This window comes from Marmota marmota, unplaced genomic scaffold (assembly GCF_001458135.2).
Source record: "Marmota marmota marmota unplaced genomic scaffold, marMar, whole genome shotgun sequence".
NCBI lineage: Eukaryota > Metazoa > Chordata > Mammalia > Rodentia > Sciuridae > Marmota > Marmota marmota.
The window spans coordinates 350,801-365,143 of record NW_026000075.1 but is presented as its reverse complement, the minus strand read 5'-3'; the positions used below and the strand labels follow the sequence as shown (position 1 = coordinate 365,143).

The window sequence follows — 14,343 nt, the reverse complement described above, 5'->3', positions numbered from 1 at the left end:
GACACTAGTATGGCAATTTGTAAATCAATGGATGTGTAACTGATGTGATTCTGCAATCTGTGTATGGGGTGAAGGTGGGAGTTCATAACCCACTTGAATCAAAGTGTCGAATATGATATGTCAAGAAATTTGTAATGTTTTGAACAACCCACAATAAAAAATTAAAAAAAAATCTTATTCCTTAAACAATAGAGTGTAACAACTATTTATGTAGCATTTACATTGTATCAGGTATTATAATTAATCTAGAGATGAATAAAGTATAGAAGAAAATGTGCACAGGGCTAGGGGTATAGCATCTGGAAAGCCCTGGATCTGATCCCCAGCATTGGAAAAAAGGGAGAAAAACAGATGTGTATAGATTATGTGCAGATACTATTCCATTTTACATAAGGAATTTGAGCATATATACAGAACCAATACCCCATGGATCCCAAGGGACAACTGTATATGAAAATGTAAAGAACATAGAATAACCAAAACAACTTCAAAAGGAAGAACATAGTTGGAAGACTCAAATTATCTGATTTTAAGACTTATTATGAAGCCATAGTAATTGAGATAGTGAGGAAGTTAATGTCAAGATGGACAAATAGATCAAAGGAAAAGAATAGAACATCCAGAAACAGATGCACTTATATAAATAGTCTCACTTCTATAAATAGTCAGTTGGAGAAAGAAGAGTCTTTTAAACAAATTTCATAGACCAACTAGATATCAATATGCAAATATATCAACAGATATCAATATATCAACACCTGAACTTTGATCCATATCTCACATCATACACAAAACAAAAACAAAAACAACAACAATAAAAATCACTTAAAGTGGATCTTTGCCATCTGTATATCTTCTTTAGTGATGTGTCAGTTCAAATATTTTGTTTATTGTTCTCTCATTGGGTTTTGAGAGCTTTCTATACCTCTTAGATACAAGTCTTTAATTACATATTCTGCAAATATTTTCTTTCAGCCAGGCACAGGATGGTGCATGCCTGTAATCCCAGCAACTCGGGAGGCTGTGGCAGGAGTTTATGAGTTCAGAGCCAGTCTCAGCAAAAGTGAGGTGCTAAGCAACTCAATGAAACCCTGTCTCTAAATAAAATACAAAATAGGGCTGGGGATGTGGCTCAGTGGTTGAGTGCCCCCTGAGTTCAATCCCCAGTACCAAAAAAAAAACTTTTTTCTTTCAGTGTGTGGCTTATCTTTTCATGTTTTTAAAATTAAATTTGAACAGCAGATGATTTTAATTTTGATGAAATCCAATTTTTAAAAATTTTATGGATTGTGAAAGAAAATCAGTAGTAGTGACCTAATTTTGTGACAGCTCCATTTTTTTTTTTTTTTGGTGGGGGAACCCTTTATGAAATTCTGACATGCCAAAAAGAAGTTATTTGATGAGAAGAAACATCTCAAGGACTGTGCATCCTATACTCTTTCCTAGAATGTATGGTCTGCAATGATCTTTACTAGACCAATGAGCTATAGAAGTAAATTTATCCTCCAATTGTAATTCTTTTTATTTTTAATTGTTTATTTTTAGTTGTAGATGGACACAATATCTTTATTTTATTTATTTATTTTTATGTGGTGCTGAGGATCAAGCCCAGTGCCTCACATGAGCAAGTCAAACACTCTGCCACTGAACTACAATCCCAGCCCTCCAATTGTAATTCTTGGTAAAAACCCTACATAACTCATGTAAACCTCCCCCCACTTTTTTTAACCCTTAAAAATACTACCTGGGTTCAATCCCCAGTACAAAAACCAAACTAAACCAACCAACCAACCAAACAAAAACCTCTCTAAACCTTTTCCTAATGGGATACATGGACACATTCTGGTTTCTGGTCAAGTCTGTTCCCTCAATCATAATTCTAAGATCCCAAATAAATGCCTTTTTGCCTAACAGATCTTCTGAGCCTCTTTAGATGACATGGTTTTAGTATCTTATCTAGTCATCTAAAGACCATGTACATTTTGTCCTGTATCTACTTCTAAATGTTTTATGTTTTATAGTTTAAATTTTGCATTTAGGTCTTTGATCTGAGGACTATCAATTTTTTTTATTATGTCAATATATCTGAATAAAGATGTTTAAAAATTGTGGTATAGGGTTCCTGTCTAGAAATTTTAATAAGCTAAAATGTGCATCCCAAGGCACTAACCCTAGCTATTCCAACTCCATAGTTCTGGGGTGGGACCTTAAAACCTGTATTCAAGTCCTTTAAGTCATTCTTAGGCAGGTGGTCCCTAAACTCCACTTTGAGAAACGCTGATCTAAGAAGTAAGTATTTCTAGAACAATCTTGTAATGAGAATGCTGTTCCTGTGAGAAACCAAGTTACTTTTTCCTACCTTTCTGTTTTAAGCCTTAAGGGCACTCAGACTTAATTACCACATTCAATGTAGTATTAATAGCTGAAAAGCAAAAGTAATCATAGTTTCTAGGCAAATTAAAATCAACTATACAATCTTATCTATCCTGGTAGAGTCCTAGAGTTTAAATCAAGAACTTTTGTTAATTTCTTGTGACAAGAAACAGAAGTAGTAGTTTTCCAGTCCTACTTCTCAATGTATCTTTTTCCGCATCTAACCATATGGAAAACCCCTCTGAGCATATTCTCCACACCTGCCCTCCTGTCCTCCCACTAGATGATGATCAGAGGAGACACAGAAAGAGTGAGAAATGGTTGCATTCTTGCCAAGTCTCTAAAGATAAAATTTATCTTTTAATTTTTATGCAATTTTCCTTATTTTATACAACTTTATGTGTGTGTGTGTGGTGTGTGTGTGTGTGCATGTGTGTTTCTCATAAATCATTGCCAGAATAAATGACAGGGATAAAATTTTCACATAAGACTGACATTTCTCAACCCTAGCAATGTTACCTGACCAATTGGAACTTCATTGGTGAAGGCTGGTGTGAATTTCCCCACCCCCTGCTGTTATGAAGCGGATTGAGGATCCTTTAAATGATACAAATGTGAAAGGGTAAAGATGACTTTCAATTATTATGAGTGACATTAGTGAAAATGGTGGAGAACAAAACTCTCAAAAATTCTCTTTACCATGAAAGTGTGGGGTAAAGCTGGCAAAAATTGTCAGTAACAATTTTTTTTTTCCAGAAAACTGGAAATTAACGGTTTGCAGTGAAATCTGGAGATCATTTGTTCAAAATGAACCTCAGTCTGAGCAGTGAGATTTGTGGTGTCTTAACTCACCCTGAACCTAACTTCCCCTTCCTTCTTGGGGTAGCCTTGGAAAACAACAGTCTACAATGATGGTGAAGAATAGCACACAAAAATTAGATCAGGGGCTGAGGTTGTGGCCCAGTAGTAGAGCACTTGCCTAGCACAGGTGAGGCACTGGGTTTGATCCTCAGCACCACATAAAGATAGATAAATAAAGGTATTGTGTCCATCTACAACTAAAGAATTTTAAAAAATTAGCTCAAAATGGATCAAAGACCTAAATGCAAGAGATAAAGCTATAAATTTTTAGAAGACATCTTAGGTATAAACCTTCATTACCTTGGATTAGGCAATGGTTTTTTAAATATCCAAAATATAAGCAACCAAAGGAAAAAAACCAGACAAATTGAATTTCATCAAAGTAAAAAAAAATTTGTGCTTCAAAGGACACTCCCAAGAAAGTGAAAACAAATGCTCAAATGCAAAATGTTATTTGACAGGAGTTCTGGTATCCAACTAGCACTACAACTCAACCATAAAAAGAAGCCAAACCAATGTGATCCTGCAATCTGTACACGTGGAAAAATAAAATTACATACCCCATTTGAATCAAATATATGATATGTCAAGATCATTATAATGTTTTGAGCAATAAAAAAATTTTAAAAAAATTGGCAAAGGAGCTGGGCACTGTGGCACACACCTGTAATCCCAGAGGCTTGGGAGGCTGAGGTAGGAAGATCATGAGTTTAAAGCCAGCCTCAGCAAAATCGAGGTGCTAAGCAACTCAGTGAGACTCTGTCTCTATAAAATATAAAATAGGGCTGGCTCAGTGGTTAAGTGCTCCTGAGTTCAATTCCAGGTACCAAAAAAAAAAAAAAAAAAAGAAGGGCAAAGGACATAGATTTTTCTTCAAAGAAAACATACCTAAGGCCAATAAGCACATTAAAAGATGCTTGACATCACTAGTTATAGGGAAATGCAAATCAAATCACAATGAGCTATCATTTCAAACCCACTGGGATGGCAATAATAATAATAATTTTTTAAAGATTTTTTAAAAATAGACATAATATCTTTTTACTTCATTTACTTATTTTTATGTGGTACTAAGGATCGAACCCAGTGCCTCACATGTGAGAGGCAAGCACTCTACCGCTGAGCTATAAACCCCTTCGGCAATAATTATTAATAATAATAATTATGGATAATAACGAGCATTGGAACCTTTATTTATTGCTGGTGTGAATCTGAAATGGTGCTACTGCCTTGGAAAACAATTTGGAAGCTCCTCAGAAAGTTAACTAGAATGAACATAGGATCTAGCAATTCCACTTCAATATCCAAGAAACTTAGAAATAAGGACTCACATTTTTTAAAAAAAACTTACATGAAAATATGTAGCACCACTATTTACAAAAACCACAAAGTGTAAATAACCCAAATGTTCATCACCTGATGAATGGATAAACAAATATGATTGCTATAATTTGAATGTGTCCCGTGTTGGAAACTTGATCACCAGTGGAAGGTGGGTCCTAATAGGAGATATTTGGGTCATAGGGGCACTAATCTCATGAGTGGGTTCATACAATTATTGTGGGGTGGTTTTGTTATCACAAGAGTGGACCCTTATAAAAGGACAAGTTTTCCTTCCTTCCATGTACACACATGTGCATGTGTGTGTGTACACATGAGCGCTCTCTCCCTTCTTTCCCTCCTCTCTCTTTCTACCTTCTGCCATGTGGGATGATGCAGAGAAGACTCTGAGCAGATTCCAGCCCCTTGATCCTGGACTTCCCAATCTCCAGAGCTGTGAGCCAATAAATTTCTGCTAATTATGAATGACCCAGTCTATTCTATTCTGTTATAGCAGCAAAACATGAACTAAGACAATGGTACATCCATGTACTGGAGTATAATTTAGCCATAAGAAGGAAGTAAGTACTGATATATGCTACAATGTGGATAAAACCTGAAAAAAATATGCTAAGTGAAAGCATCTTGACAGGAAGAGTTACTTTTTTTTAGTATCTAGAGTAAGAAAATCAAATAGAAAGTAGATTAGTGGTTGCCAGCAGCTGGAGGGGGGGAAGATGGGGAATGACTGGTAATAGATACAGGATTTTTTTAGTGAGGTGTTATAAAAATGTTCCAGCTTAGAATTAAAATTAGAGTGGGGATGATTAGACAACTTTGTACAATTGTGAATAGGCTAAAGCACTGGAATTGTATGCTTTAATAGGAGAGCAAATTTTATGATATGTGAATTTTATCTCAACTTTGGAAAAAAGGCAGTACAGTTTCTGAAAGGCAATGTTGGATATTTGAATCCCTGTTCATATTTTCTCAAGTGGCTTTTAGGAGAGTCGACTTTAGCAATTAGGTGTGTGTACGAACATAACTAAAAGGGACACTTCAGTGCAACCACACACAACTGTGCCCCTCCCCCAAACCCAGTCAATTTAAAGCAAGCACAGGCATGAACATGTGACCACAGTTAATTTTCTGACAAAACATTCTTTGACAACATCCCCAGTCTGCACCCATTGCAATCAGAATAATGCTCCAGACTGAAGTCAGCAGAGATAACCTACCTTTAATATTGTTTTGTTGTTCCATCAATAATTTACTTATTTCTGAAAACCAACAATCTCTGATTTCTTTTGAGGTTGCCTGCAATTACAGGTAAGAAAATGCTATGAGTATCAGATCACCCTGAGTATTAAGCACAGGGCTTTTGTTCTCTACGTGATCTTTAGAGTAAGGAGACAGAAGATCCCTCGTCGAATTACGGAAACACAAGAGGGAAAGAGCAAAGGAAAACCAAGAATGAGGTATGGGCTTTACCTGCAGGATGTATTTCTCAAGTCCATTTCGGTTGGCAATTTCAAACTTTTTATGGCTCCCCCTTCCAAGTGGGCGAACTGAAAGTGTCACCAACTATTGTAAAGAAAGAAGTGTTCTGTATCAGCATTTTTTTTGACATTTAAATTGTCAGTCTTGCCCCTCTAATTTTTTTCTACCCTTAACATGTCTCTTTTATCTTCCTTCCAAGTGTTTTTTGCTTTCCTCTGTGCATGTCCCCAAGGCAGCATAAAACAGAGTGTGGTACAGTATCCCCTGTTCTGTTCGTTTCAGAGACTATGCTTTCCCTGAGGAGGGCTGTAGCACTCCACCTTTGAGTGAAGAAATCACCTCTTCTGTAATACCTACTTCACAAATCTCTATTTAATGGTAACTGAGTGAGTATCCATTAAGAAATATAAATAAAGAAAACTACATGAATTGATAGCTTTAATTAATCACAAGATATAAGTGAGTGTGTGTGTATGTCTCTGTGTGTGTCTGTCTCATAGCTAGCAGGCTATAAAACATTTCCTAGTCAGGTGAGAGACAAGACTTGATGTGGATAGGGGGTTTATAGACCCTCACGGCCAGAGTGAGGATGCTGTCTGCATTTATATACAAAAATATAACATTGAGAAGATTAACATGAGACCCAGCTTGTGCTTTAATCACCAAATTGTTTCCTCTCTGCCCAGAGGAAAGATTCCTCTTTACTTTTACTGATTAGTTTTTCCAGACAAGCCACAGAAAGGTCCCTTTTGTCTTATCTAGTATGCAGCCACCCCTATGCCTCCCCCAGCCCTGTCTAGGGACTGACGACAGCCCTGAGTCTAGAGTCTGGCAGGCCTGGGTATGGATTCCAGCTCGGCTGTGAAGCATTTGGCAAGTTAACTTCCCCTCTCAAAGCTTCAGTTTCCTCTTCTGTAAAATAAGGGGAAACCATCTCTCTCTTCTCAGTCCCCAGATGGTGGTGACTCCAGGTATATTAGGATCCCCTTTACCTTCATCCACTTCTTAAAGCTGTAATGAGGAGATGGCCCCTGGTCACCAGGCTCCATTCGAATCTTACAGAACACGATTCCTCTTTCGAATAGATAGATTTGCCTCTGGCTGGGTTTAAATCTAATAAAATCCTTCATTTTATAACGATCCTTGTGAATTGTCCAGACATTGAAAGGGCCATGCATCAACAGCTTGCCCAGTTTCCCGATATCATCCTTTTGAAAACGAACACACCAAGAAAGAAAGAAAAGAAGCCATTAAAGTACTTGGCAGGTACACAATGCTTAGGGATTGGTTTTCAAATTATAAAGCATACTGATTTGAAGTTTACAATTCTAGAAATGCCACTTGGGAAAACCCGTCACTAAGTCAAAACTATAACTTCAAGGGCTTTGCTGATCATGGTGTCATTTTGTCATGTAAGGAAGTAAGTTCAGCTATGCAAGGCTCATACATAAAGGATGTTAGGAATCCTGGAACTAAAGATATTGCCGCTCTGATACTCCTATCTTATAATTCACTTTAGTTAGCAGAATTCTGATTTATCTTCTTCATGTTTGATACATGACAGTCTACTTAAAAGGGACAAGAGAGAGAGAGAATTCTTGTTGCATATGGACCTGAGATGGTGGGTGTTCTACCTGCATCCTAACATCTGCTTCAGGGAACAGAAGGTTTGTTCTGAAAGGAGAGAGCATAGCACAGCCTCTCCTTCATAGCATTGCAATAGGAATAGTAATTACATTTTACTTTGTGCTTTTCAGAGTGAGGAACAATGACAAAATAATCCCAAATGACACTTTTTTTTTTTTTTTTTTTAACAAAGCCTGTTTGGCTCCAGGGCACCCACCACGGCTGCCTCTCCTTCCCCAGGGAGCCTGCCTTTCCCATGTGTCTGCTGAAAGTCCACATGAGATAGCGCTGTCCTCTCTCAGCTCACTTCCAGGGGAGTGGGAAGAACTAAAGACTGGTTTTCTAGTATTTTTAAAAAATTAAGTCACTTAAACCAGATAATCAAGAATTTATTTCTGTGAATCAAAAGGATTCTTTTCAGAAGGAAAAGAAATTATTTGAATGGGGCCATGACAAAGAAATTTCCCTTAATTATATCTAGCTGAGATAAAGCTCCACAGTTTTTGTTTTTGTTTTGGTACCAAGGATTGAACTCAGGGGCATTCAACCACTGAGCCACATCCCCAGTCTTATTTTGTTATTTATTTATGTATTTTTGTGATGCTGGGGATTGAACCCAGGGCCTTGTGCAGGCGAGGCAAACTACCAACTGAGCTATATCCCCAGATCCCTTATTTTGTATATTATTTAGAGACAGGGTCTCACTGAGTTGCTTAGCCCCTTGCTGTTGCTGAACTTTGAATTCGTGATCCTCCTGCCTTAACCTTCAGAGACACTGGGAACCTCCACAACTTTTGAGAGTTAATAGTAGAAATATGTACTGTATTTAGAACCCATTGGGCATGTTTGTGATTTACTATTTATATAGCGAACAAATTGTGAATATCTTTTAAAAAGCATTGGCTGTATTTTAAGAGCAATACATTCTAGTCATTTCTATAGTGCTTGTGGCATATTTTCTGGGTTAATTTTCTCCTTTTGCTTTGTAAAGTTGACGAGTACAAACTGGGGCAAATGAAACCCTCACTGAGGAATGATGAGCCTCAGCTTTGGAACCTTCTTTCCCACAGGCACGAGCCTCCTGTTCTGTATTGCATGGGCTCCACTTGACCACATTCCGGGACACTTTGAAGAGTTTTTCACTCTGACTTCATCCTTCAGGGACTCACTCATGTGTAATCACCCCACTCCTCAGTGATTGCTTTCTCCTTTATAAGCACTCATTCTGTATTTGATAAAAGTATAAGTAGTGCAGAAAGCACATGTTAGAAGTGGGTATTTAATATTTGCCACATGAACAACTATTATTGATAGTTTCTATTTTTAAATGATCTTATTTCACAAATTTGATATACATTTCAAAAATACATACAACCTGACCATATGGTGCATAAAATCCATATGGTAAGGCCATGTAAACTCATAGTAGTTTTGGTTCTGACTTTCTAGTAGGCAGTAGAGAGGGAAAAGGGGTGAGTTATATGATTCATTATGTCCAAAGATGTACACACACCACCTGTTCAGAAAAAGCACAGCAATTCCTGTTAGTAATACATGTGAAAAATTCCTCTCACAGGATAAAGGGTTACTGGGTCACTGGACCAGGTTACATCCTCAACTACATCCCACAATAAATAGATGAATGTATTTTAGTCAATGCTGCTACTTAAAATACACATCAGTATTTAGAACACATTTGGTCAATGTGGAGGTATCACTTCATAGCGTAGCTATAAAAGCAATTCTAAAAGAAACCAGAGGATGGGGATGAAGAATAAGACCAGTTGTACACTCTCTAATGAATGACCTGTAGAAGCCTGGGCAAAGGCAGGTAGGTGTCCACCAAGGTCACCCATTGGCTGTTGTAGAGAAAGCCTTGACCTCAGCCCTGCTTAAGAGGTAACCTTAGAAAGCAATGTGTTTTTAGTACCAGGCACTGAACCCAGGGGTGCTTAACCACTGAGCCACATCCCCAGCCTTTTTTATATTTTATTTTGAGACAGGTTTTGCTAAATTGTCTAGGGCCTTGCTAAATTGCTGAGGCTGGCTTTGAACTTGCGATCCTCTTGTCTCAGTCTCCCAAATTGCTGGAATTATAGACATGTGCCCACATGCCTGGCTAGGCAGCAGTGTTTTTGTGTTTCATCACCTCTGAAATTTCTTTCTTAGCCTCCCTGCAGTCACAGCTACTTTCAGGTTCGTGAATCCAGAAAAGGGCCAACAGATGACACAGGGCCCTCGGTTGACCATAATAATCCCTCTAAACTAAAGAAAACTGAGGAGGAGGCAGTGACCAGCAGGAGTTGTAGCTGTGGACAAGCTGTGTGATTAATAAGAAGGGAGGAGAACTATGAAGAAAATGAGACAGAAGAAACTATGAGGAAGAGAAAAAGGTACTAATGGAGGAAAAGAACCAGTAATCAGTGGGTAAGAGGAGAGGACAGCAGGTATGGGCTGTACTGGGCACACAGAAGCAGGTACACTTGTGAGAACCTTGAATCCCTCCCTAGGCCAAGATCCCAGAGCTGCTATAGATCCTGGGTTCAGTTCCCCTCTCTGTGAGCCCAGCTATGCTACTGTCCTGACTCTACCTGCAGCTCTGTGAGTCAGCTTTTCTGATAAGCCTACCACCTAAATTCTCTGAAGGGAATCACCAGGTCTATCTAGACTGCCTGAAACTGATTGTGCATTTTTTGGGTCATCTTGCATAGATGTTCTCATGGGCCCATGAGAGGAGGGAACACCTCAGTGTTTGAGGCCCAATCTTCAGCAGGCAAAGCCACATACCCTGTAGGTACATGTTGGTGAAGAGCAGGCACCAATACTTCGTTGTTGGCAGGACACATGTCTGTGTCAAAGCCACCCAACTTCCAAAGGAAAGTGGTGGGGAGATTCCCCCGAGCAGGACTAAGCATGGCCCTTGGAAAATTCTTTAATGAATAGCTTCTCTTCTTTCCAACCAGACTGTATTTGGTCTCAAGGCTTGAGATCACATGCACAACCATTTTCGGATACTTGTCCCCTAGTATTTGTTCATTTATTGGCATTTCATGGCATTTGAGGGCAAGGGACATAGAACTAAATACTCAATACTGTGAGAAAATATTGATTTATTCAAGAAGTTAATTCAGTAACGCCCCTGTACTTGGGTTGAATAGCTTCCCCCTGTTAACTGGAACATCAGAAAGTGATCTTATCCAGAAAGAGGATCTTTGCAGATGTATTAACTAAGATGAGTTATACTGTATTAGGGTGGGGCCTACTCCAATGACTAATGTCCTTATAAAAAGAGCACAAATACAGAGATTCACAGCAGAGGGAAGACAGGCATGTGAACCTGGAGGCAGACGCTCGAGTAATGCTACTGTCAGCTCAGGAACTCTATGCATTGCCAGTGACAAGAAGAAGCCAGGAAGATTCTTCCCTGGAGCCTTCAGAGGGAACACAGCTCTGCTGAAACCTTGATTTTGGCTATCTAGACTTCACAACTGTGAGAGAATAAATTTCTGCTATTTTAAGTCGCTCTGTTTGTGGTACTTTGCTATAGCAGCCCTAGCAAACCAATATAGTCCCGACCATATTCTAACAGTGACAAAAAAGTGTGGCTGTGTCAAATGGTATGTTGTTGAAGAATCTGATGCTTATGCATTCAGAGATGAGACCCAGGGGTTACCTTAAATAAACAAGCAAGTCAGTCTCCTCCATACAAAACACCAAGGCAAAATAAACTAGTAAACGCTATCATTTTCACATATGGGCATTTTGCAAGCAAGAGCTGTGATATAAGAATTTCAAATGTGACTACACGGGCCAACTGAAGAATAAACCCAAGAGAATGAACCAAGTGACACTAGAAAGAGACTTCTTTTGGGTGCTCTTCATTCTTGGCAGTGTGAGCTAATGTGACCAGGTTCTACACTTCTCATGCAGAGAAGCAGGAACCATCTGGATAAGTGAATCATCACACTGCCTGGTTGAGAAATGAAAAGCAGAAACTGTGGGAGGAGTGATCACAACAGGCAGAGGCAAAGAGCTCTTTCAATCCCAGCCTGATAATTAGGCCCCAAGGAACTCAACAGGAGGGCCACTGAATCAGCAACTGCGGGGTGACAGGCAGGTGCCATGTGCCTCACCTGGGATGTAGGCCTCACTGACTCCTAACAGCCACGCTTTGACACAGGTCTTGTGAGGGTGGGAAGATGCTCAAGGCAATCTACTGAGTGCTGAGGTTGTCTACTCGGCCTCATCTCTGTACCAACATTAGAGTAAGGAAAGTAGAAACTGAAACAGAAATAAAACATCTGGCCCTAGCTCACAATGACCTTGTAATTAAAAATATGCCTTTTATTGAATTATGCACATTTGTTCTGGGAATGAAATTTTTTCATCAACCTTTATTTGTTCCTTGGAACTTGTTCCTGGCAAGTTGGGATTTACATGATCTTTATTACCCATTGGATAATAAACTTTTTTTTTTTTTTGCAATTGGAGGGAAGTAGATTACAATTCAGCATCTATGAAACAAATCTGTTTTAAAAACTTGTTAAAACTTTTGTGACTTAATTAAACCAAAGACTAAATGAGTATGTACAACAGGGAAAAATGTAAATATTAGAAAGGATTTCTTTTCCTAGTTGTTTTAATTACAAATTGATCCACCAATATTCAATTTCCTTCCTTTTCAAATCCAGGTTAATATTGGGTTTAAAGTAGAAAAACAAAGAGGTTAAGCTCTGGGTTTATCTATGTATACCACAGGTATTTATAAATACCATGACAAAAAGCTCTATAAAACTGAGCCAAAGGATCTTTGATCTGGTGATCTGAATTAGTAGTAGTTAAGATGTTATATCAATGCCAAGGAGAACCAGATAGAGGGTAGATGGTGCCCTGGATAGGATGTGAAAAAGAAATAGTCCCAGCTGATGCCCACGTACTCTTGGGTTAGTTAACTATTCATTCCATGGATTTGCTCTTGAATCAGAAAAAGTTAAAAATTCCTCCATAATTCAATAGGAGACTACAAAAACTGTCAGGATAAATTTACTAATGTATTAGATATAATAGGAGGTGAAGGTCTTAGGAAAGAAATTACAGAACATATGGCAAAGGTACAAAAACAGCCCTTTGAATTTAGTGTGAAATCTCTAAAATTTTATAAACTGATTAATTTTATTTGCATACAAGCTGGCTTGGGATGAAATTAGGGCAGATTGCTATTTCCTTATATTTTAATCATTTTTCCCCCAAACTGCCCCCCCCCATGTTATTTACACTCAGATGTTATTTACACTTCTTGATGTGTATTGTTTCTAGGAAATTTATTTATTGGATTCAGGGAAATAGATACCTAATAGAAGTAGCAAACACATGATTCAAGATTTAAAAAAAAGAACAGAAAGATGTGCCAAAATGATTATGCAAATTGTTCCTTTGATGCTCCTTAGTTGAAGAAAGAAAAATTAATACCAAGAAAATGATCCCCTCTCACACACACCTTAATGTCACCCTGTAGTTCATGAATACCCTCCTGAATCATGCATCAGTTGTAAGCAGAGAGGACGTTGGTGTTCCAGAGGACAGAATAGCATCATGTCCAGGATCACAGCAAACCCAGTAGGGCAAAGTTTTTTAGACGCTGTCCAAAGAAATACCATGAGGAAGGGAAGTTAAAGAATCATTTTTTTCCCTCTGATTAGTTTGCAAGGTTTGATGTATGACAAGGACAGGAAAAAAAGATCATTGACTCTTCTGAGATTTCAATAAACAGTGTAGTAAGAACCAGGAGAGAGAGAGAGAGAGAGAGAGAGAGAGAGAGAGAGAGAGAGAGAGAGAGAGAAAGTAAGTATCTGTCTGAAATGTAATTCTCAGAATGCTGAATACTGTTTGGTGAGCAGAATAATGGCTTCCCAGAGATGTCCACATCCTAATCCCCAGAATCAGCACCTCCCACCTTGGGAATACTGTGCCCACCTTTGATGTGAAATCTTCCAACATTTGCTATGGAACGTACCGGACATCCAGAGACTGCTGCTAGGTCCACCGCCAACTCACAGGACTTGATCAAATCCTCTATCACTGCCAAAGCTTGTCCAAGCTCAGCTGAGAATGAGGAATTCTCGGTCCTCTTTGGCCCATCCTGTGGAAACAAACGCCTTGTTGGAAATCAAAAGTGTACCATCTACCAGGCAAAAATGGAAAACAGGACAGAGTCAAGGAACCAAGACCCAACCAGCACTGACTGGGAGGGTGGATGCAGTAAACAGTCTCCTGCTCCCAAGAGTTGGTAGCTGAAGTCATTTGCTGGTTTAAGACATTTGCAGTAGAGGCAAGCAAAATCATCCCTGGAAACTTCTGTATTTGTATTAATGAAATTGTAGACATTATTTTCCTGCTGTATAAGATACAGACAGAAGAGGGCTTTTTTGCTAGGCACTGTGGCACATGCCTGTAATCCCAGCGGTTTGGCAGGCTGAGGCAGGAGGATCGTGAGTTTAAAGCCAGCCTCAGCAATTTAGCAAGGCCCTAAGCAGTTTAGTGAGATCCTGCCTCTAAATAAAAAATTAAAAAGTGTGTGTGGGGGGGAGCTGGGAATGTGGCTCAGTGGTTAAGTGCCCCTGGTTTCAATCCCTGGTACAAAAAAAAAAAAAAAAAAAAAGGGGG

The 14,343-nt window shown here is 38.8% G+C and overlaps 1 protein-coding gene across 2 annotated transcripts in view; it reads right to left on the bottom strand.

The window, feature by feature from the left end:
• The window catches only part of Mcf2l2 (MCF.2 cell line derived transforming sequence-like 2), a 255,029-nt gene that overhangs the window by 20,015 nt on the left and 220,671 nt on the right, over nucleotides 1-14,343 (bottom strand). For both annotated transcript variants that reach the window (XM_048814212.1, XM_048814213.1), the window contains 4 exons: nucleotides 13,694-13,819; nucleotides 7,047-7,262; nucleotides 6,046-6,138; nucleotides 5,793-5,871 (listed from right to left, as the gene is read on the bottom strand). In XM_048814212.1, the coding sequence (XP_048670169.1) occupies nucleotides 5,793-5,871; nucleotides 6,046-6,138; nucleotides 7,047-7,262; nucleotides 13,694-13,819 (514 nt within the window). The remainder of the gene's footprint in view (nucleotides 1-5,792; nucleotides 5,872-6,045; nucleotides 6,139-7,046; nucleotides 7,263-13,693; nucleotides 13,820-14,343) is intronic.